General features: G+C 37.0%; 1 protein-coding gene across 1 annotated transcript; it reads left to right on the top strand.

Moving 5' to 3' along the window:
- Nucleotides 1–6: 6 nt before the first annotated feature.
- DIPK2A (divergent protein kinase domain 2A) lies at nt 7–24499 on the top strand. The gene is made up of 3 exons (XM_027061669.2): nt 7–1239; nt 16135–16438; nt 21676–24499. Exons 1-3 carry the CDS (start codon nt 583–585, stop codon nt 22005–22007), a joined length of 1293 nt encoding a protein of 430 aa, XP_026917470.1. The 5' UTR covers nt 7–582; the 3' UTR covers nt 22008–24499.
- The last annotated feature ends 1191 nt before the right edge of the window (nt 24500–25690 follow it).

The raw sequence follows: 25690 nt of genomic DNA, 5'->3' as shown, positions 1-25690 counted from the left end.
TCCCTCTCTGGAGAGCCGGCGCGTACGAATCGGGGCGTGAGGCGTCAGGGACGCGCGGGCACCTCATCCTTCCCACCTTCCTACACTGTTGCTACTTTTCGCTGTGAGACATTCCAGCTTCTCATCCCCTTCCGTGAGTCCCTTCTTCCCTCTCCTCAGAGACCCCGCTCGCCCCACAGGCGGCCGCCGCCGCAGCTCTCGCGCCCCCGAGCGAACAGTGCGCGTGCGCGCGCGCGGACGCGCGGCCGTCGGGTCCCCGCGCTCCCTCCCCCTCCCGCTCCTCTATAACTTGGTTGGCGTGAAGGAGGCGCCGCCGGAGTCGGAGGGCGGGGAGCTCGGAGGAGGGAGCTCGAGAGTTGTGGAGTCTAGTGACGGGAAGAAGTCGCAGCCTGCTTTGGTCGGCTCCTTCCCGCTCCCCTTCTTTCTCTCTTACACACCTACTCCGCCTCCTGCCCCAGCCCGCGACCTCGCTCCTTCTCTCGCCCGGGGGCCCCAGCCGGTCGCTCCTCGGGTTTCGGCGCGGCGGGGGCGCCCACGGGGTGCCCTCGCCCTCCGGGTGCGTGTGGACGGGCGGCGGGCGGGATGTGGCGCCTGGTGCCCCCGAAGCTGGGCCGCCTGTCCCGCTCGCTGAAGCTGGCGGCGCTGGGCAGCCTGTTGGTGCTGATGGTGCTGCACTCGCCGTCGCTGCTCGCCTCCTGGCAGCGCAACGAGCTGGCCGACCGGCGCTTCCTGCAGCTCAATAAGTGCCCGGCGTGCTTCGGCACGAGCTGGTGCCGCCGCTTCCTCAACGGACAGGTGGTGTTCGAGGCGTGGGGCCGCTTGCGCCTGCTGGACTTCCTCAACGTGAAGAACGTCTACTTCGCGCAGTACGGCGAGCCCCGCGAGGGCGGCCGCCGCCGAGTGGTGCTCAAGCGCCTCGGCTCGCAGCGCGAGCTGGCGCAGCTCGACCAGAGCATCTGCAAACGGGCCACCGGCCGACCCCGCTGCGACCTGCTCCAGGCCATGCCCCGCACCGAGTTCGCGCGCCTCAACGGCGACGTGCGGCTGCTCACGCCGGAGGCGGTGGAGGGCTGGTCCGACCTGGTGCACTGCCCCTCGCAGCGCCTGCTCGATCGCCTGGTGCGCCGCTACGCGGAGACCAAGGACTCGGGCAGCTTCCTGCTGCGCAACCTCAAGGACTCGGAGCGTATGCAACTGCTGCTGACCCTGGCCTTCAACCCCGAGCCGCTGGTGCTACAGGTAGGCGCGGAGCCCGGGTGGGGGGCGTCCTGCCGGGAAGGGCCGCGCGGGCGAACTGGAGTCGGAGAAGTGGCTACACCCGCGCTCGTTGCCCAGTTTGGACCCGGCCCGGCTGGGCCAGCCTGCGGGCGTGGGAAGGGGGCGGCCCTGGGGGACCCTTGGGCACTGTGTCGGATTGCGGAGGGCGACCTGGCTGGTGGAGAGTCTGTTCTTGGCACCTAGACTCGAGCGCATCTTGGATTTGACTGCGGATCCTTTAAACACCAGAGGGAGCGCGTCTTGTACGTTCCCAAAATGTCTCTCTTGTGAGTTTCCTTGGGCTCTTCTCCCAGCCTTTCTGCTTTTATCAGCCGGGGTTTGCGCTTCCACGGCGCAGTCTGTTCATGAGCCCTTGGATCTTTCTTAGTTCTTCTCAAGTGTTTCTGTACCGCGTTTGCTCTCCCCTTCAGTACTCTTTGTGGCTGGTCTAACTTCGCCCCCAAAGTCTTTGTTTTATTCTTTAACTCATTTATGTGGCAGCTAATTTGAGGAAAAGCTGGGGAATGGAGACTGCGGTCAGGGATGAGGTTAATCCATAAATCGTGCTTTGAGTGGGACTAGGAAGGGGAGAAAGTAAGGCATTTTTGGACTTGGACTGGGAGGGTTTGAGGCCAAGACCGACATTTTCATCCTGATTCTGTGACCTGCCGTATTCATGTAGTAATTTGACTGCAGGAAGAAGATGACATGTTAGGCCAGGGTGAGAAACAGGGGAAGGAGATTCTCACCTCTGGTCCAGTTGAGTTATTGGCTCTCACGCGACTTTATTTTGAAAACAAACGTACATTTTAGGGGCGAGTAGGTTGGCATCTTCTTACTGGTGACCGCAAAAAGAGAAAACAAAACCCGAAAAACTGTTGACCATTGGAGTAGTTCCTGAGTTTCTACACATTCCCACCCAGCTTCAGTGCGGTGTCCTTGGATAGTGGTGACTAATGTGGGATTGTGATCCCTCCTGTAATTGCAGGAAAGTTACCTTGCTCCTTTTCCATGCCTGTTTTGCTGTTTAATACAGGGTGGGGAGGATAACTTAAAATTAATCACAAGTAACTGGTATGCTTCATTCTCTTTCTGTTCTGCTGAGAATGTCACTAGTGGGGGGTGTGGTTGTACAGGATTCTTGGTTTTCTTTTGTTTTTTTAATCTGAAGCGCGTGAATAGGAATATATGGTATTCATTTATATTTCTTTTCTCAAGTTCTCCATCACCCAACTTAGCTAAGAGAAACCAGCTTCGTTTAATTAGTTCAGCCAAGTAATTTTAACACGAAGTAAATACTTTGCCTCAAGACTTTAGTGTGAGTGTTCGTAAATTTTAAGCTGTCATAGGATGTATGTAACGAATCACATAGAAAGTACAGATTGTATATTAAACACTGCTCTCTTTAACAATGAATGGTATATAAAATTTAGAGGGTAAATTTCCCTACAAGAAATTATTTTACCAAATAATTTCAATAAAAGCAGTTAGCCTGTGAAGCTTAAGTCCTCATTTATATACATTTGATTTGAAACTTTTTTTTCATTTATCTTTTTTCTTTGAGAAATAGATGTTTATATTAGGAAGGAGATGTTTATATTAGGAATGTTGGTCCTTGTAGAAAGCTTCAGCAGTGTATTTGCAGATAGTCTGTCAAGATTTAGTAAGGAGCTATCTTAGTACACATTTTCTCACTTGTAATAGAGGGTGCCTGTTGAAAGATTTTTATCAGGTAATTATGAGTATTGATGTATTAGAATCAACAAATACTAGGACTAATGTTTTAATAACATTATCCACTGCTTTATAAAAATATCTTGGCATTCATTTTGCGCTACGGTAAGTCTGCTTTATATGAGAAGCTTTTATATTTTTTGAATTTTGAAGTTGTCTTGACATTTTCAGTTTACTTTATAGTTGAGATAGCCAAGTGTGCTTGTATCTTGTTTTCTGATTAACTCTTCCCTCAGACTTAACTCTTTCTCTGTTTTCATCTTTAGCGATAAACAACTTTAAAAAAATCAGTTGTGTTCTTGTAATTTAAACTTAGTGACACAATTGCTCTGATCTGGTGGGTGGGTGAGAGATAGGTTATGGGATAAGAGTTTGGTTTTAGTATGTGAGGACATGTACTTATCAACATTGTTAATTTTGACTTTTGTATTTGCATTTTAAATTCAGGCAACCTAGCTCTCTAACTATTGAGTGATATGAGAAATATAAATTTGAGGTCCTTAATACCAGTCATTCATATTTTTTTTTTAACACGATGACAAGCAAGTTGAATAAGATTTATTTTTAAATAAGAAATTTTCCTAGAGCTGCTTTCTTTATAGAACCCTTTCCTCTTTTGGAAAAAAATAGTGAGTTAAGAAGTATGAACAATGTAATTAAGGTTTGATAATGGTATAAAACCACTACAGTGAAAGGAGTCTTTAAATTCTGTGATTAGGTACAAAGATTGTTACACACTAAGTCAATGATGTTTAATTACTTTCTGTTAACTAGACAAACAAGTACAATTTTAGTATTTATATAGTTTCTATAAAACTTAATAGCCATTTATGATAGTATGTGGTATTAATAATGATAGAAAATTTGGCTGTATAGATGTACTTTTTGGTTCATGTATTTTAAAAAATATTTTTAAAGATCCAAGCATGTATTTTACAGCATGAAGAGGAGCTCACATTTTTTTTTTTTTTTCCAGGAGAGGGAGCTACTTATTGAATTTTTGGACAGTTGGTCACAAATCAGATTTTTCTTATATTGTCCAAAAACTACTTTGGAGAAAAACAAGTATTTTGAACTGACTTCATCAAACTGCTCTTAAGAAAAGTTCCAGTGTGGTAAACATGCTTCCAAAATAAATATTTGAACCAAAACATGTATGTAAATTTAGCCCATTAAAAATCGCCTCTTCTGATGTTAAGAAACAACAAATTGAATTTTCTATTATGCCTTGAAAGAAGACATGAAAGGTATTAAAAGTCTGTAAGACTTATTACACTCATACCTTATGTATGTAAGGCTATATAGATTTGTAACACAGCCTTCCCAGTATGAAATAGTATGAAAGTACAACTCCCTTCTTATTGTTGGATAGCTTTACTAGCCCTTACAGCAGCTTATCTAGTTCAAAGGAAGGTTTTCAGCCATAGGATTATCATCTTCTAAAAAAATTTTGTGAACATCAAGTAACAAAATGCTAGAACCTTTATCTTCTACTCTGATACTTTTTCTTTTCACAGAAAAGAATGGAGAGAGGAAAAATGGAGAGTGGAAAAAAAATGGAGAAAGGGAATTATTTATTCTATATTTTTTTATTAATTTTTTTTAATGTTTATTTATTTTTGAGAGAGAAAGAGACAGAGCATGAGCAGGGGAGGGGCAGAGAGAGAGGGAGACACAGAATCAGAAGCAGGCTCCAGGCTCTAGGGTCTGAGCTGTCAGCACAGAGCCTGACGCAGGGCTGGAACCCACGAGCCTTCAAGCTGTGAGATCATGACCTGAGCTGAAGTCGGCCACCCAGGCGCCCCAGTTTATTCTATATTGTTAATAGCATTCTTGGAATATTGGAAAATCAAGATGTTAAAAGTGTTTGGCAAGATGGCAAGATGTTTTCTGTTATTTTCTTGGTAAATTTTCTACCAATATTTGTAGTTCCCTATTCTTGAGTTTATAGAAGCTGTGTGTTTGTTAAAGAAAAATGCTGTCTGGATTTCCTGAAGCCCAAACTGTATATCTGACTTGACCTAGAGATAGTGATGATAGTCTTACTTACAGAAATAAAGAAAGCTCATGTTTGTGTAGTATGAAGGAAATGGAAATTTGTTTCACTGCATTTGTAGAACTTTTTCCTAAATTTCCTGCATCATGGGTTTAATAGGAGTTCCTTAATTTTTACAGTATGTAACTGTCACTTACAGTGTGGGTTTTTAACTTTTATTTCAATTCTTGTACATGACATAATACATGTGAAACACATTATATAGTGCCACATGCCTAGTAAGCACTCAATAAATATTAGACATTAAATAAGGTAAAAGTAACTGTATCTAGTGTATTTGACCAGTTGGTTTGAAGTTTGGTTGGAATATGGATCACTTTAAAGGTAGTTATTAGACTATAAGCCATTACTTATTTATATTAATTTAGTCCATTCCTATATTACAGGATGAATTTTTACAGAAAACTTTGAGTGAATGTTATTTTGTCCTTAACAAATCCTTCTTAAAGGAAAAATATTTTTAATGTGTACTGCCTAATATACAGTTTTTGAAGTAAACAAAAGATTATGGTCATTTAACCAACTGTCTTACTTTGGACAAATTGATAAACTTCTTTATGGGACTCGCTTACCTACAAAATGAGGCTATTGGAGTAGGTCCTTTTCCTTTTTAGCCTCAATAACTGTGAGTGTCACACTCTTGACTTGAAAAATTATTCTTTTTCTACTTCTTTTCTAAGCTTGACTTTAACTGGTAATTTTAAACTTCTAAAAGAGGATTGGGGGTTTTGGTGCTTGGTCCCTTCCTGGTAAGAGGGTATGAGAAGACCAGGTTGGAGAACCCTGTTTCAAGCTTGCCTTCCTCCCCAATTTTTACATAGCCACAATCAGTTTCAAACAAAATGAACAAAAACAAAGATTGCCTTTAAAGGGAAAAAATACGGAGCTAAATGTAGCCTAGTGTCTTGTGGGGCAGTAGCAAAGTTTTGAAAGGATGTTCCAGACTGTCTCGGGAGTTTCTTTGCCAAGTAATAGCTTAGGGAGCCACCTACTTCTCTCCCACTAGATACAATTGTGGTAACTGCATTCCCAGATTTAGTGTTCAGAGATGTTTCTGACTAGGTAGTTCTAAATAGAGCACTTTTTTATCTAATTCATAACCTTAAATCTAGAGGTTTTATTGTTTTTCTGCTTTTTTTTTCTCAGAGGTTGCATCAACACTTGATGAAAAAACTGAAATAATAAAATAATTCTGTCTACCTCTTATCCAAAAAGAGACTTTTATTTTGGAAAGCCCATAGAAACAGGCAAGTCACTCTTAGGAAAGCACCACTTCCAGATCAGTGGAGCAAAATAATTTTGCTCCACTGGCCTATTTTCTGAATTTATTCATATCTTCTCACCATTATTAATTCTGAGGTCCTTTCTGTTCTTTTGTCTGATCTTCCAACTACTTCCCTTCATATTTCCACCACATGGATCAGCACATACTCCTCACATGTTAGGGAATAGATAAGCTTACTTTTTGGGGTCTGCTTTCTAGGCATGGGTAGTTAGTTTCTTAGCGGATCATCAGACTGGTTTTTATTTTGTTTTTCTGGTTTATGGTCTCTGGCCTACTTCCTGTGTTGCAGTCATTACTGCTAACTTCACAGAATGCTGACATTTTTTCTTTCTTAACTTTCCATTCATTATGTATAAAACTACTACTACCTTAGAATATAAGCCCTGCATTTTCCCTGCACTTATAATGAACGTTAGTAAATAATTGTAAATTACTACTGTAAGATGTGGATGGTTACACATCCCAGTCATAGACCCTGAAAGGTTTGAAATTATGTAATCAAATCTCTTATCCAATTTGTATGTCCTTACTAAAATTGATTCTTGATAGGGAGTTATCTATGAAATGCCTGGAAGCTCTTTGGACTTGTAGAGCTGGATTTTATTTGTTCATTTGGTAAATAGTCAGTTATAAGATACCTGGATTCAAAGGATCTGTCTAGGCAGCAGGTAACTTACTATGTAGGAGGTACGTATATAAATGAATATTACAATCGCTATAGCATTATAAGCCCTACCAAAAAAAAAAAAAAAAAAAGGTGCCTGCACTCTGTCAAATGACTCGTTTAGGGAGGGACATCTTAACGTATCTTTATAGGAGTGGATACCAGGAAAAATTTCACAGAGGAATTGAGTTTTAAAGGATAAATGGGATTTAGCCTGTGTGGGGTCAGGGGGGATGAGAGGAGCGGTAGGGGCAGTATTGTGATAGCATTCTCTACTACCTCAAAGCTATTGAATGGTCACTTAAAGTTTTAGAGCCTCGGTTTTTTAATCAAAAAAATAGGAATTATAACAGTTATCTAACAAGATTGTTTTAAAGATTAAAGGAGATGCAACTATTCAGCAAAATACACAAAATGTCTTTAACTGTAAAGTTTTTTACAATATGTTACTACTTTGCAAATCAACTCGTTTCATTTTTAGATAGGTGTAGTAGTTGAAAAGTTCTTTAGTACGTTATGTTGATATCTTAGAAATACACATTTTACTCTTCCTTTGACAAACCTTCAAAATGTTACCTTATTTGCATATATACACATCTTAAATACCTCTGTAGCAGCTTTAGGGTATAGGTTTTTTTTGAGTAGTAATTAAAAGGAGGGTTAGGGATTTGTCCCCCATGAAACAGAAAGACTGTTGTAAGAAATAGGGTTTAGATAAAGATTCAGTAATATAAAGCAAAAGTTCACTTGTTCTCTGTAAGTTATTACAGGTTAATAATTCTAAATAGTACAGAAACTAAATGATAATTTTAGAAATAAAGGTTAGGTCTGGTCTAATTTCTTAGACTCTGAGACAGAATCTTAAAAGATCCATCTATCATCATGGGGGTGCCTGGGTGGCTCAGTCAGTTAAGCTTCTGACTTTGGCTCAGGTCATGATCTTCGGGTTCATGAGTTAGAGCCCTGTGTAGGGCTCTGTGCTGACAGCTCAGAGCCTGCAGCCTGCTTTGTATTGTGTCTCCCTCTTTGCCTGCTCCTCCCCAGCTTGTGCTCTGTCTCTCTCAAAAATAAACATTAAAACAGATTTAAAAAAAAAAAAAAGATCTATTATTTGAGGTAGGTATGTTGCCTCAGGGTCTCCATATTTTGCCTTTCTCATGCACACTTGGAGTTTTAACTATGAGGTGAAAAGATCTGGCAGGAATTCTGTGGCATTGCTCAGTAGTTCCAGGAACTGATCTATATACACTTAGGGTACAGTGAAGATGGCAGGCCAGGTCACAGTTTGTGCAGCCTTTGTGTTCTGGGGCACTAGGTATAGACAGCAAACAAAAAACAAGGTAATTTCAGATTTTACATACTACAAAAATAAAGCAGACTCTTGTGATGGAGAATTGGATTGGGGATAGAATATTCTAAATTGGGTGGTCAGGAAAAATGACAGGTTAGCTGAGGTGTGAATAATGGGAGAAAAAGTCAGTGGTGCAAAGATCTGAGTGCTGTGTTTTTGAACAAGAGATATTGCAAATCCAGAGGAGTAAAGAGCATGGGAGTAGGAAAGCATGGTAGAATAGAAGATCATAGAGGGAGACAAGGATCATATCCTATACAGCCTTGTAACCTTGCTAAATGAGTTTAGGATTTTATTTCAGAGCAATGTGAAACAATAGAAGTGTTTTGAGTAGGGCTTGGTTTGTGGAGAATGGGGTGTATGGGGTAAGAGAAATCTGAAAAGCTTTTGCACAAGTTTGGGGGAGAGCATGGTGGTTTGGATTAAGATGGTTGCGATGAAGGTTATAAAAATGACAGAACCGATATATTTTGGAGAAGTAGCTCAAATGACTTCCTGATGGGTAAGGTGTGATGGAACAGAAAAATAAAGTCTATCTCCTGGGATTTTGGTCTGAGCAACTAACTAGAGAGTAATTCTTTATGATGATGAGGAACCCCAGGCTTTGGGGTAGGGGAACCAAGAGTTTTGTTTTCTTTATTGAGTTTAAAGCAACAACAGAAACACAAATCTAAAATCAGGCATTAGGTCTAACAGATACTTTGCAACCAGAGGATATTTGAGGCTTTTTTGGAAGGGTGATGTTAATTCTGCTTACATTTTTAAGGAACCAGGGAAGTAAGTTACTACTTACTGTTCTACTTGGCAGACTCTTTAAAGAAATCCAGTCTTGACTGAAGAAAGCAAGGTAGCATTCTTAGGTTAGTGGGTCCAAAAGAAGCTTATTATATTTTTTCTTTCTTGGAAATTTTGTCTTATTAGAAGTCAGTGTTTGAGTATGGTGTTTATAGATACGTATTTCAACTTAGAAATGTGAATCACACTTTCTGATTGTGACAGTAATTAAGAAAACATCAGTTGAAACTAGTAAATTTACGCGTATTTAAAATATGTGGCCAAGTGGGTTTGTTTTTTTTTGTTTTGGTACAGAGAGTGTATTTATTCATCTTAGACTATTAATTTCTATTAAACTTACACAAATTTTTTGTTGATGCATTTTGACATTAGTTTCCAATTTTGGAAATAGCTGTTGACATGATATTCAGTGAAATAACATAACTTTGGTATTTTAAAGGCATTGCTTAATATTGTTGGAATTCGAGGTGGGTAGAAGATGGCATTCAGAAAATTATTTAGGGGTGCTTGGGTGGTTCAGTCAGTAAAGGGTCCGACTGTTGATTTTGACTCAGGTAGTTAATGATCTCATGGTTCATGGGTTTGATCCCTGCATTAGACTCTGTGCTGAGATCGTGGAGCCTGCTTAGGGTCCTCTCTCACCCTCTCACTCTGCCCCTCTCCCCGCCACATGCTCTCTTTCTCTCTCTCTCAAAATTAGTAAATAAAAACTTAAGGAAAAGTTACTTAATGAAGTAAATAGAACATATTCTTAACTTGAAAATCTTGAGATTATTAAGATTCTATACTATTTACAATGGAGTTAGGCCACTATTTGGCAGTATAAAATTAAGAAGCTAAAGTCTCAGAGAAGTTTTAGCAAAAATTAGGTAACCATTAAATTATCCCAGTAATTTTACTATGTTCCCCCTCCAGACAGTTCACAAAACTGTGAACACATTAGTCTGTCACCAGTACAGTTGACTAATCTCTGTGAACAGCTGTTATAACATGCATTACTACAGTGGGATTTTGTTCAGATTTGGGCTTTTAAAAATAATTCGAAACAAATTGAATCTATTCTTTTGGTAACATTCATTTTCTATAAGCATTCCCAAGTTTAAATTTGTGTGTGTGCCGAAATGCCAGTCCTGTAGAAAACCTATAGATTTTAGATTGTATGTTTTGATAATAGATTTGTTTTCAAGTCAGTTTCTTTGTACTAGGGATTCTCTTCTTTACAAAGTGAATCTTGTAATACATCTCCTCTTTAGGTAAACTTCAAAGTTACATTTCTTTTAATGGAATGTTGTGAGTTAGTAAATGTCATTAAAATAATTTATTTCCTGTATTAAAGGAAGTATAGTCTTTTAAATTTAGTATGCAAACCCTACTTTTGGTCATGTAAGGAGAAAGAAAAAGATTATAGATCACAAGTGCTAGAGTTAACTTTATTTTAATCTGTTTTATTTGTATGTTGTATGTGTTTTTAAAATAACTGTTCTGACATTATAAAATGACCTTAGTAATCTGGTAGGACAGTGGTTGTTAAAGGGTATTGTGATAATTGTAAAAACTTGTGTTTTTTTGTTTAATTGTAAAAACTTTTTGTTGTTGTTAAGAATAACATGTCACAGGATATTTAATTCCAGTATGTACAATGTTTCTGAATGTTAAGCCTTTTTTTGTTTGTTGTTGTTGTTGTTGTTTTCCAAAGCATATAGACCATGTTGAGGAGTTTGTGTTTTATTGTGTAAGTCCCAACATAATTTGATCCCTTCCTTCCTCTCCAGACTATTACCTGAAGCCATTTCCTCCTCATTTATTTTTCTGAAGGTGATTTGGCCTTTTTTTCAGTTCTGAGAAGATGGTTTCTGTCTGTACTGTGTGCCTCGAACTTTCTGACTGCCCCCTCCCCAGTCTATCTAATACTATTTTCATTCTTAGATTTCAGCGTAAGTAGCACTTCCTTAGAGAGGCTGCCCTTTCTTTACCACACAGTCTGAAATAGGTCTCTACTCTTTCTCAGCTACTCTTACTTTGTAATTTGTAACAAATTGTGTAGTTTATAATTTATGTGTATTTAACAACCATCCTCCCAACTCTGGCTGAAAAAGCTTCCTGCGAATAGGGATTATGTTTTATTTACAGCTGTTTACTTAGCATTTCATGATGGTGTTAGGCTAGATCTAGAATTTTTTAATACAAAATTTATATTCTCTTCATTCCACACTGAATCTCCTAACTCTCTTTTACTCCAGCTGCTTGAGTAGTCAGTGGAATGTGAGTTAACCTACAGTCCCTTACCTGCAATTCCAGTTTAAAAACTTGACAAAGGTTTTGTCAAATTAAAAACATATATATGAAAGCACATGAGATAATTTATGTAATTTATCCCACTTAGAATGTATAAGCTTACGTTATTTTCTCAGCATAATATGTCCCAGACTCTGCATAATAGGTGTATGTAATATATGCAACCTTTCCAAAATTTGGAAACTTCTGAAACAGGAGGATATTGGATTGAGGGGTTGTATCAGCCTTTTATCTGTGTGACTTTGGGCAAATCATTTAAACTGTGCTAATAAGATTAAACTGGATTTACAACTCACATACATTCCAACTCTAGAATTCTTAGATTTCACGTCTTCTATATAAATCATATAAACCATCATGATGGTTGATTTTGATCAATAAATAGGTGATGGATTACTTCAGCACTTAGAATTTATTATGTGGTACTTAACTATTGTAAATGAAAAGTGAATTACAGGGTTGAGTTTATGTGTATATATGTTACCAAGTTTTAATTTTTTTTGTATTTTTGGTGTTTTTTTAGATGCCCTACACATTTTTCATTACTTAAAGTTTGGTGACTAATTAATATATTTCATTGTAAATTAGAAACTACTAGAGGACAGTAACAATGCTTTTCTAGTTTGGTAGTTCTTGACTGTATTTGGAAGATGTTCATTATTCCTAGATGCCTTTCAGTAAGTGATATGAAAATAAGGGTAACTCTTGATGAATATCTGGACTTCTTATTTAGCAGATTTATTTAGGAAGTATAAAATAAATAGGAAAAATAAAATGTTTTGGTAAGCATTTCTTCATAAAGTAATATTAAATCTGCAAAGTATATTTTATACTATTTTTCTTTTGGTCCTTGGGTTGCCTTGATGAATATATGTGGTAGTACAAATATTATTCCAGTTTTACAGAGGAATAGGCTAAAGCTCTAAGAAGTTTTGGCTTTGCCACAGTCACTCTTAGTGAGATGCAGAGTGAAGGTGGACCTTAAAGCTACTCTTATGATTTCAATTCCATTTTTCTACTTGTATATTATATTGTCTTTTAAGTATACAAGTTTTATAAAATGTTATATACCATAAAGAGCATAAGATATCTACATTTTCTGATCTTTAATATCAAATATGTACATATAATGTCACCAGTGGTTTTGTTTACTTATTTCTGTAACTTTGGCTTTAAGCTACTGTCGATGCATGTAATATTGTTATTAGTAGTATTTGGGTTTTATCAGGTATCCAAGAGGTAACTTGTAGTTTTCTGTTACCAGAGAGAGAGAGAGAGAGAGAGAGATTTATCTTAGGTTTCATACTCAAAATACTTTATATTTTATAAATTAACAGTGATGGCATTTAATATTTATTTAAATCTTATCAGTCATGTGTATCTTAATACTTGAATATCCATTTTTAATTTCTACATTGCTAATAATACTCCTAGAAGTTTTCTTGGGTTCTCACCAACTTAATTTAAAAAAAATACAGTAATGGAAATACATAGTTTTATAACTATTTTGTAACTTTGTACACTTTTGAACTAATATTTAGTTTTAAAGACTTTACATATTACACTTTGATGTAGGTTAAGACCTGATAAAAAACCATAAACAATTAATTGGAGTGCCTCCAGTCCAGTTAGAATTTAAATCATTCCAAGTTTAAAGACTCCTTCCTTCAAATGAAAAGTATTTGTACATATTTTTTTAATTGTAAATAACTTATTAAAATACACACACTTTATGTCAGGTTACTTTAAACTATGTGTCTGTTGTTCTAGGCAATTTGAAAATCTGATTTTAAGGTTTGTTTTAAAATAAAACCTGTAGACCTCAGCAATAAACTTCTTATTCTAGCTGCTCTGTGTGTGTGTGTGTGTGTGTGTGTGTGTGTGTGTGTGTGTGTGTTTGTTTTTGCCCTGTGGGAGTTTGGGAATCAGAGAGTAAGAACTTGTGTTTCTCATTGCTTGAAATATTTAACAAGTCCAAGTCCACTCTGTAACATCTTAAAATTTTGTCTCTCAAACTCTGACCATGGAAACTTGATGCTAAGCCAGAATTGTTTTAAATAAAAATTATATTTCGGCTTCCTTTGAGCATTTTCTTTGTACTGTAGTGTGTTCAATAGAATTCTTTTCTCATTAATGAAATCTGACTATTTTGATTATACAATGAAAAAATGTCATCTGAACTAGTAGCGTGAATTCATTTATTAAAGTTCTTCCAAAAGATTAGATAGCAAGCTATGTGAAAGAATTGCAGTGCACTTCTTAAAATGAGGCATAACAGGATTTTAGTTAACATTGTCAAAAATCATTGTATGAATATAAAATTGCTCACTGTGACATTTGTTCATATATTTTATCCTCTTCTATGAGGGCCTTGGGTAATGAAGTGTATATTTAACTGTCGTTTGCCAGTTGGAAAGTCTCCAAAAACAAGGAGGCATTTGTACATGTGCAGATGTTGGCAGGGTTCCCTTTTCTCCTGTTGTCAAAGACCATTTTATTTTCACAAAGATATGTTTGTATCTGTTTTACAGTATGGCATGTGAATAATATACCAATAGTGTATGAGGGAATTTTTTTGTTTTACTTTTTGCAGGACAAAAGTATATAATCTCCCATTTACCAATTTTTAGTGCTTTCCTTTTTTTTGTTAATGTCAGGTACTTTGTACATGAATACTTCTGGGAAACAGTTAAATCTTTTGTAATCATTTGTGTAAATTTTCAGAGTCATGGAGGTATTTTGAAATTGAGAAGAAAAAGTTGAAAATAACAAACACATGGTTAGCAAACCGGATTTAGCAGTTCACTTTGGACATGAGCAGTCTGTCACTTTTCCCAGTATCCATAAGTAATAAAAAATTCTCAGATACAAGAGGAGAAGGGTGCTTCCCTCTAATTGCTAAAGAATCAGAGTAGATGTTGGATCTGAATTAAAATTGAATCAATTCATTTACTATATGTAAAGATTCATACTATCATATCTTTAATTTACATAATTAGTGTTTTATCACAAAACTGCAGATACTAAAACTTAAAGTTACATACACAAAGAACAAGTACAGTTACTGTTCATTAATAGTTACAGTTGAAAGAAATCACAAATGAAAACAGGTAATTATGGATGAAGTTTAGTTCTAAGAACCTTTTGCTTTTAAGTTGACAAACATTTTAATGTTAAGGATATTATTGAATTTTTTCACTTATGAAAGTTCAGAGTTAAGTTAATATTATTTTTATAAGGGGTCCAACAAGAAAGGCCTCATCTCCAGCTCTCTAAATGTACATAGATTGTTCAATTTTTAGCAATAGAAGTAAGCTGTATTTATATTCTGCAGTGTTTTCCTTTGTTTCCCCTGCAGTGTTTGTGTAAATACCATCTTACAATTTTTCCCCCAATTCAAGGAAAGATGCTAGGCTGAAGGAATGGCACATAACATAACTTCCTCTAGTCATGTTATCTTCCAAGGAGTTGTTTAAAACATTACTTCCCATCCTTTTGCACTACAATGCTCATTTTTGTAGTTGGGCATTTTAGCACTGGGAAGTATCTTAGATAAAGCCTGACATTTGAGTTGACAGTGACTTGTTCATCAATATGGAAGACTTTTGTTTTAGCCAGTTAATTTTCCCAGTGATTACAAAACCTAGAAAACCTTGCGAAGATTAAGATAATAAGTAATTTTGAAGTTGAGCTAAAGGTGAACAGAAAATACAGTGGGAGTAGGAAGGGAGACAACTGACTTGGGACCAAAGGTACCTGGAGTGCAGGTTGCATCAATAGGATATCAGACTGCTTTTTACCAATCTTGGGGTAAGAGACACTTCTGTGAATCCCCTGCTAAATTCTACCCCTGCCCGCTTGTGGACTAGGTATAGCCTCTATTAAATGCTCCCTTAGGACCTACACTACTTCTTAATAACTGACATTTGTTATACTCAAAATTACTTGCTTGCTATCTGTCTTCTCCTCTAAAATTTTTATTTTTAAAGATTCTGTTTAGTTCATTCACTCTTCTTGCCAGTACAGCACAGTGTGTGCTGCCTGGTAAATACTTGCTGGCTAATAGGCCTGTAGTGCTGTTCATTCAAAGGAAAGGATGGTTGAATGTACTTAAACAAATTAGAAAGATAAAGGAAAATGTAAATACTTCTAGATTTGGTAATAAGGAAGGTGGCTTATGTTTTGTTGATCAGTGTGGTTCTGAAATTTTGATAAGCAAGACTTACTCTGTTTTAGCTTTATAATGCAAAGTTACCTATTTAAAAAGATTTTAGGTCCAGGGGCGCCTGGGTGGCGCAGTCGGTTAAGCGTCCGACTTCAGCCAGGTCACGATCTCTCGATCCGTGAGTTCGAGCCCCGCATCAGCCTCTGGGCTGATGGCTCAGAGCCTGGAACCTGTTTCCAATTCTGTGTCTCCCTCTCTCTCTGCCCCTCCCCCGTTCATGCTTTGTCTCTCTCTGTCCCCCCAAAAAATAAATAAACGTTGAAAAAAAAATTTTTTTTAAAGATTTTAGGTCCATAGTAATGTTATGAATTAGAAAAGAAATCAACTTTATTTCTCTTCAACTCCTGAATATAATAAGAAATATCAAGTGCATGCCTAGTAACAGTCTCTGCTAAGAGGATCGGGGGAGGTGGGGTAGACCTAGGATATCTTCATCAGGATCTTTTGTAATATGAAGATAATTCTTTTGTAGAGTTTTCCATCTGATGAAGGTTGGCCATTTGCAAAATATCTTGGAGCTTGTGGAAGAATGGTGGCTGTAAATTACGTTGGAGAAGAACTGTGGAGTTACTTTAATGCACCATGGGAGAAACGAGTTGACCTCGCTTGGCAATTGATGGAAATAGCTGAGCAGCTTACAAACAATGACTTTGAATTTGCACTCTACCTCCTGGACGTCAGCTTTGACAATTTTGCAGTTGGTCCTAGAGATGGGAAGGTAATCATTGTGGATGCTGAAAATGTTTTGGTTGCCGACAAAAGGTTAATTAGACAAAGTAAGTATATAAATTTTAGATTTGCTTTTTGTACAGATTTTTTCTATGATAAAATAAAGTTTACATTTATATGAAAAAAACCTTTAGTTTCCTTCTTAGATGGCAGCCTTGCCTCTTTGTTTTTTTTGACCAGTGTCAGTAAACACATACTAGTTTATTATACTTGTACTTTTAGTCAGAGTTTCTCCATATTTAGTAAAATATCCTTTGAGTTCAAATGTCCAGGTATACTGTGTGTGTGTGTGTGTGTGTGTGTGTGTGTGTGTGTGTGTGTGTGTATTTTTCATGTAGTCTGCTACAGTTTGTGGTTTAGGAGTGTAATGCAGAATTAAGTTTTTATATAGTGACAGACTACCAGAGTAAACATGGAGGTCTTATTTTCCTGTGGGATCTCTTACAGTGATGTTCTGTGTTCCATTGTTCTGTGGGGTTCCAACGGTGATTTTTTTTTTTTTTTTGTTTAACCGTTAGATGATTTCTAGCACTGCAGATCCCTAACTTCGGTTTGACATTATTACATCTTACCCAAAACTTTCCTCTCCATTTATTTGTGAGCTTTTCATAGGATAGGTGGGCAGACTGTCTGAAGTGTTTTGAAAATTAAATGCCACAGGAATTTTAAAGTGTCAGAGACAAAGCCTGTAACTCTGCAATTAATCTACTTAGTAAAAGAAATTGAAAGATTGTTGCTCTATGGTGAATGTCTTATATTTTTAATCCCCTCTTCTCCTGTCTTAGGAAGATTTTTTGATGAACTCAGACCAAAAATGTATGGCATCTGGGAAATGCAGGAAATTAACAAAAATTTATTAGTTTGACTCTTAGGTTTTGCACGATCTTCTCTTGATCCTGTTAAATACTTGGTTTTTCCCAGTACCTTGTTCTGATTCTATACTCACCAAACTGTTTTCTGATTATTTCTTGACTTGCTATGTAGATCCTCCCACAGGGAATAGACAGCCTGCTAGAGTGCTTTATTCCCCACTTACTTCTTCCTGCATTTGTGAGTGTCGCATCGGATTCCATCATGCTTTTCTTTTTTAAATGTATAGTTCAGGGGTGCCTGGGTGGCTCAGTCGGTTAAGCATCTGACTTTGGCTCAGGTCACGATCTCTGGTTTGAGTTCAAGCTCAGAGCCTGGAGCCTGCTTCAGATTCTGTGTCTTCTTCCCTCTGCCCCTCCCTGGCTCACACTCCATCTCTCTCTCAAAAATAAACATTAAATTGAAAAATAAAGTGTACGGTTCTGTGGCTTTTAGTATATTCACAAAGTTGTGCAACTTACCTCAACTTTCAAAATTTTCATTTCAGTGTTTGTAAAAATAATTTCTTGTTATTTTTTTATCCAGACATTCTTGGAATACGTGTCACAGTTTTATACCAACTAATTCCTAAGCTTGGATAAATACAACTACACAAGTGTATTCATATAGTGAGCATTGCTCCAGTGCTACTTTAGCTCTGGCCACTTTTGAAATGTCTCATTGAAGGGCTGTTTAATTTTTTTTTTTTTAACGTTTATTGTTGAGAGAGAGAGAGCACGAGCAGGGGAGGGTCAGAGAGAGGGAGACACAGAATCCGAAGCAGGCTCCAGGCTCTGAGCTGTCAGCACAGAGCCCAACGCAGGGGTTGAACTCACGAACCCTAATATCATGACCTGAACTGAAATTGGATACTTAACTGACTGAGCCACCCAGGAAAGCTGTTTAAATATCTACTTTACAAAATTTCATATTTATTTATTTACCTTCTTTTCTGACCTCTTTCTGGGAAATGATCTTTATTTTTTCTTTCACAAGGACACTGAGGTTTCTCTGTGGCAACTCCCGCAGTGTCCTTTCCTTTATTATCTAAACTAGTAAAAACCATACACATTAATTTCTCTATTTCAGAGTAGATCCTTCTCTGAGAACTTGTTGCGTTATTTATCTTCAGCTTCCCACTCCTTCCTTAAAATCCAATTTCTCTTCCCTCCCCATAAACAAATATGTCTAAGACTTTTCCAAGGCCCTGCGTTTTTCACCTATTTTTAAATACATTGTTTACTCTTCCTGTTTCTACTCCCTCAGCCTCCATTCATGCCTCCACCCATTAGAACCTGACTTAAAATCCTGTATTACCATTAGCAACCACCTAATTGCCAAATTCGTGAAGTGACTGATAAGTAACAACTTCCTGCAATTCTTCCGTCCTTTGGTTTCCTTCTACTCACATAGTTTCTTTCTTAAAACATAAAGCTGATCTTATCACTCCCTTGTTCAATATTTTTAATGACTTCCCATTGTTCTTTAGGTAAAATTCAAACTCCTACTTAAATATCAACACCAAAAAACAATCCTATTAAAAAATAAGCAGAAAACCTGAATAGACATTTTTCCAGAGAAGACATACAGATGGCCAACAGACATCTGAAAAGATGCTCAACATCACTGATCATAAGGGAATTGCAAATCAGAACTACAATGAGATATCACCTCACACCAGTCAGAATACCTAGTAACAAAAAGAGAAGAAGTAACAAGTGTTGGTGAGGATGTGGAGAAAAGGAAACCATCATGGACTACTGGTGGAAATGTAAATTAGTGCAACCATTGTGGAAGACAATATGGAGGTTCCTTAGAAAGTTAAAAATAGAAACACCATATGATCCAGTAATTTCACTACTGGGTATTTTCCAAAGAAAACAAAAACATCAATTTGAAAAGATGTATGCACCCCTATGTTTATGGTAGCATTATTTACAATAGCCAAGATATGGAAGCAACTTAAGGTGAATGGATAAAGAGGAAGTGTTGTGTGTGTGTGTGTGTATATAAGGGAATATTAACCATAAAAAAGGATGAGATCTTATCATTTGCAAGATGGACTTAGAAGGCATTATGCTAAATGAAATAATTCGGGAAGAAAGAGACAAATACCATGATTTCACATGTGGAATGTAAAAAACAAAATAAAACCAGACTCTTAAATACAGGGAACAAACTGATGGTTGTCAGAGGGGATGGGGCAGAATTGATAAAGAGGATTAAGAAATACAAACTTCCAGTTATAAGTCACAAGGATGAAAAGTATAGCATAAGGAATATAGTCAATAATATTGTAATAACATGGTGACAGTTGGTGACCACATACCATAGTGAGCTTTGGATAATATATAGAAGAGTCAATATGTTTTGTACCTGAAACTAATAAAACAATGTATATTAATTATACTTCAATTTACAAAATAATGTAAGCGCTTAAGGTGAACCAATGTTTTATTTAAATTTTGTAACATATTTGTAAACGTTTCAAGTGAAAGATTGAGTTATGTTCTCTGTGTACAAAAGAAATGTTAAACAGACCTAAAGAAAAAATAAAATCAAACTTCTTACCGGGGCACAATCTGCATCACTTTTAATATCCCTCTGTCTACTGCCTTTGATGCTTCAGCTACAGTGGCCTTTTGGTTTCTTGAATGAACCTTTTACTTCTGGGCTTTCCCATAATGCAGTGACCTCTGCCTAAAATGCCTAACCTCACCTCTTTCCCATAAATAGGTAGCTACTTGTCCTTTGAAGCTTAGCTTAAATGTTATACTTGACCACCGTATCTAATGGTAGGGAGGGTTGTTTCTTTCTTAAACCTTTCTACTGTTAAAAATGTTTGTTTCCTTCATAGCATTTTCCACTGTTTATGATAATGTTTATTTAATGACCATTTCACATACTTGATTGTAAGCCAGTGAAGGCAGGAACCATCTATTATTTTGTTTGCCAGTATATACCCTTGCCTGCCATAGAATAGGCACTCAAATAATGATTTGCTGAATGAATTTTTTTCACTAATTTCTCCTCTACCAACCCCTTAAGTCCCAAAGGTTCTGCCCTTTGTTTCTTTCTTTGCTTTCAACACACTTTCCAATATAATTCAGTTCTTCTCTTGGCTCCATCAAGCATTCTTATGTTGATGCATTCTAAATATGTGTACTGTACCTCTGACTTCAAAGTACTAAGTTTCGGGGCACCTAGGTGGCTCAGTCGGCTGAGTGTCTGACTTCGGCTCAGATCTCATGGTTTGTGAGGTCGGGCCCTGAGTCGGCCTCTGTGCTGACAGCTCAGAGCCTGGAACCTGGTTCAGATTCTGTGTCTCCCTCTTTTCTGCCCCTCCCCGGCTCACGCTCTCTCTCTCTCTCTCTCTCTCTCAAAAATAAATAAACATTAAAAAGTTAAAGTACTAAGTTTCAAGTCAATTTCTAATTGCACATATGATATGCCTACCTGAATACCTCATAGGTACTTTATATTTATTCTCTCCATATGAAATGTTAACCCTGTTATGTAAATACTGTTGACCTTGTCATCCATTTAGAACCTTCAACTTAAACTTAACTGTTAATTTTTGTCTCCTACGTTTCTACAATGTGGCTTTTTTATCTGGACTATTAGTTGCTCTCATCATCTTAATCCCTCCCGTCTTCATTCTAGAGTCACCTTTTCTTTTTCTTTTAAGTGTATTTATTTTGAGAGAGAGAGAGAGAATCTGAAACAGTCTCCATACTGTCAGTGCAGAGCCCGATGCCAGGCTCAAACTCACGAATTGTGAGATCATGACCTAAGCAGAAATCAAGAGTCCGATGCTGAACCCACTGAGCCACTCGCGAGCCCGCAGAGTTACCTTCCTGTAAAAGAAATCATGTTCATGACCACCCAAGTTTCAACCTATTTCTCTAGGCTCTTCTATACTTTCTCTCCAGGAGCTGTCTCACATTCTAGCCTCAGTGAACTACTTATCTCCTGAATCAGCTGGAACAATCCCTTAAGTCCTTGCCTTTGCACACACTATACTGAGCCTACACTACTGTTTTCCTTCATTTCTTTTCAGACTTAGCCTTTTGTTTTAAGACCTAAATCAGATACTCTCCCTGCAGCCTTCTGTAGCCCCAGGCAGGAGTACTGCTTCCTGTGTACTGTTGTAGCATTGTGTCCTACTTCTCTGTGTGGTACTTCCTCTGTATGGTGGAAAGTTTCTATCCAGACTAAAATCTTTAAGTAGTAGGGGCCTTATCTGATCTTTCGGCCTGACGTTGGCTAACTCCTGATAAATGTTTCTATATAAGTTAATATATTTAAATGTTTAAAATTATAATACAATTGGAGCAAGAAATACTACTGTGGTAATTAGTGAAGTGTATTTTGGGAAGCAATGAAAACATTTTTAAAATGTATTTTTCTCTTTCTGCTTTTCCCCCTTTCACAGATAAACCTGAAAATTGGGATGTATGGTATGAAAGCAAATTTGATGACTGTGATAAGGAGGCTTGCTTATCATTTTCGAAAGAAATTCTTTGTGCTCGTGCGACTGTGGACCACAATTATTATGCTGTTTGTCAGAACCTCTTATCCAGACATGCCACCTGGCGTGGCACTTCTGGAGGACTCCTTCATGATCCACCAAGTGAAATTGCCAAAGATGGCCGACTAGAGGCCTTGCTGGATGAGTGTGCCAACCCAAAGAAACGCTATGGCAGATTCCAAGCTGCAAAAGAGCTGCGTGAATATCTAGCACAATTAAGTAACAATGTGAGGTAGTCTATGCTGAACTTTCCTTTTTTCCATTTAAATAGCACTGGCTGAAACTAAACCACCAAAAACTATATGGCAAAATGAAATTTGGAAGTAATACATTCAGAAGATGATAAAGTTGCACTGATCTTATGTTAACATCAAAATAAGACATTACTTCAAAAATTACATGACGCTTCTGCAAATAAGTTTGTTCTTACACTTTGGAGACTTGAGCTATCATTGACTGCTTCGCTCCCCTGAATGCCTGAGTGGATTAATGAATATCGTGAAGCTATTGGAAATGAGTCTGATAGTTACTTTGGCTTGTGTATCAAAGGGTACTTGGTATTTGACTTAGTTTGCATTACTATCATGATTTTGTGAATCTCTTGCATTTACTTTGAATGTCAAGTTAGATTGGCCTGTTTTATAGGCCGCTTTTTCCTTCTGATGTGTAGGTGTTCCCCACCCCCATTTTTATGTCTTTTATTAAATTTTACACATTCAGGTTACTCTAGTTTATTTAAATTTGAACTAGTTTTTGTTCAGTGCTATGCGGTACACATTTACTGTTAGGGCAAGATTCCCAAGTTTACTGTTTTTTCAGAGCTGAATATTTTATTGTGTAAATACTTTTCTCTCCACATTCTGTGGTTTCACCATTGCATGAAATCATTTAAGATTATTTAACAGTTACATCCCTCTATGCCTATAAGTGTACACTAAACATGAAGTTTGGCATATGTTGCAAAATGTCATCTTGTCCTTTAAAAGGCTTTAAGAAGAGTATGCTAGCAATCTTCACCTTAACATTAATTTTGATTGAGGGAAAAAACAACACAGTATTTTTTAAATGCTAACTAGTCCAAGATAGTAATGCATATGCCAAAGAAATGTTAGATCTAGTATCATGGTTAGATTTTAAAATTGGTCACCTACTACTACTTCTTATCACACTTTCAATAATAGAACTCTGTCACTGTTACATTCAGATCTCCCTGGTTATTCTTTTATGTTCAGAAGTTAAGCTACTGCTTCCAAGCATATGTGACTTAAAAGATATCCTACCTTATATTCATTGGTAGTTTCGCAGACATTAACATGGTAGTCATCATCTTAGTTTAATTGGGCATTATAACATTATTTACTGATGGACTAGTAATTTTTATTGAAAAGCATAGTTTAGCCAGTCTGCCCAACTTGGTCTCCATTACCCCATTGTTAATCAAATTTAAGTATGTGGATAAAAAATGAATGTGTGAAATTTGTGGGCTAATCTAAAAAGTTACAATATGTAAATTGACTATCACTGACCTAGGTGATCCTTTTTTTGTTTATTTGTTTAGAATTATTGCTTTAGCTTACAGCAAAGTTTGGTGTAGTGTGCAGTAGTATTTAGTTCTAGACTGACCTTATTCTAAATCAGAAAGTGATTAAAATGTGCACAACCAAAGCCAAGTTTTTCTTTTCTTTTTCATTCATTCGGCAACTATTTATTGACCATCAACTCTGTGCCAGGCACATTACTAGCTGCTACACACTGTCTGAACATGACATACGGTTAAGTAACTTTACAATGATTATCAAATACTTTAATGTAGATATTTAAGTTGAAATAGCATTGAGATAAGATGGTGCATTCATGTTATTTTACTGTTGTGATAGAAATTCTGCTTGTACCATCTATAACTGGGTTGCTACAAAAAAGCATGATGAAATCAATAATGTTAATCTCAGTATAAAAACTGGGAGAAGGGTAAGGTCTCTCCATTATAAAATAGATTGCATTATGTTAATTTTTATACATCCATATATTACAGGTATCAACTGGCCCTCAAAGAAACATTTAAGTGCTAGAAATTTTACTAAGCTGACTTTTTACAACTTCAGGAAACTTTTGAGGGGAGTCGGTAAAATGATTTGTCATTCTCCACTTAGAACTTCAAATAAAGTACACATTTTCAAAACAGCACCTTTTATATTTGATAAGTGTTCATTACAAACTTTAGAATGCCAGTCACAGAGGGTTGTCTTCATGTGGCTTAGCAAACATTCATGTTACTTTGGAAAAGTGATTGTGATTGCAAAACAGGAAGTGAGAAAACACTGCCAGCAGTGATTGTTACTGGAGGTAGTTGTTACAACTACCATTTCCCCCATGAGATTATGTGGAAAGATTGAGAAGATAGTAAAAGAATTAGGAATTTTAAATTACAGGGAAAAATATGTATGTGAAAAGCAATAAATATTTTGTTCACTTTGCTATCAAGATGTTCACTATCAGATATTTATTATACAGCAGCAATTTATATTTTTAATCATTGCCCATTAATAGACACAGTAAAATATTTTTGAATCAGACATTTGGGGTTTGTATGTGCATTAAAATTGTCTTTTGTACTGTAAGTTACTGTTTAATTTGAATATTTTATCAGAACTGTCTCCCTGTGCCTTTATAATAATAAAGTTGTTTCTACAACTTTTAATGATCTTAATAAAGAATACTTTAAGAATCACACTTTTCATACTATCTCTTAACTTCAAATATCCAAAATTTTTTTAATGGAAAGTGAGGTTGTGTAATAAATCAGTTTTTTTCCTCTTGCATGTATATTTTTTCCTCTTGCATGATATCATTTTCAGAAACTATCTGGTTGGATATGAGCTGAACGTAAGTTTGTGTGTTTTCTCCTGGTTTTCTGTTATAAACTTTTTTAATAATAGGTAACTTTTACTCTTGAAATGGGAGTTTTAAAACTTCATTATGGATTTTTTCAACTGTATACAACAGAATAACATAATGAACAGTAGTTGACTATAGTTTTATACTAACTTCAAAAGTTAGCAACCTATGGCCAAACTTATTTTATCTCTATCCCAACCTACTTGCCCCCAGGTTATTTTGAGCAAATCTGAGAGATGTTATTTGATTTGACATAACACATTTCTCTTCCAACAAAATCATGGTACCATTTGACATCTAAAAATTAACAGTAATACCTATCAGTTCTCACCAAAGCAGGAAAGCTCTCAAATACCACCATCTTTTCTCAAAAGTAATTTGATAATCTCTGTATGGATAAGAGATTATGGATAATAACTACAATGGACCAGAACAATTTAAATATGTAAATTATGCATTCCAAATGTTAATAGCAAACAAAGATAAACCAATTCAGTCACCTTTGGAGGAGTATTAAGGAGTTATTCTGGAAACTGATTACTTGGAGACAAAGAAGCATTCATCCTGCCTTATCCTAGGGTAATCAAATAATTGAGTGGAAGAATTTATAAAATATGTAGAATTATTCCAGTTAATAAATGCAGGAGTGTTAGAATATCACCATTTCACAACTCCTAATCAGAGTTAGGCAATGGCCATCAATCACTCATGAAGCCATTAATTGAAAAGCTGAGGAGGAACTTTGTGTGGGTACATCAAGATGACAAGACTTGAACTCACTGGTCTATTTTAATATCCCTTATACTATGACTCAAAAGAAAAAAAAAAAAAACTGATCAAGCCCCTAGTTCTATTAATAGGAAGTACATGACACAAGGAAACATGTTAAAAGCTACCATGGGCAAGCAGTCAACAAAATCTATAACGGGCAATTCTACAGGGTAACTGACTTGGTTTTGTTTAACAAATTGCAAGGAAAAAGAGAGGGACCCTTTACGTTAAAGAATCTTAACACATAGAGTAA

This window comes from Acinonyx jubatus, chromosome C2 (genome assembly GCF_027475565.1).
Source record: "Acinonyx jubatus isolate Ajub_Pintada_27869175 chromosome C2, VMU_Ajub_asm_v1.0, whole genome shotgun sequence".
Classification (NCBI taxonomy): domain Eukaryota; kingdom Metazoa; phylum Chordata; class Mammalia; order Carnivora; family Felidae; genus Acinonyx; species Acinonyx jubatus.
Note: the sequence above shows the minus strand (reverse complement) of the source record. Positions and strands in the feature narration are given on the sequence as shown.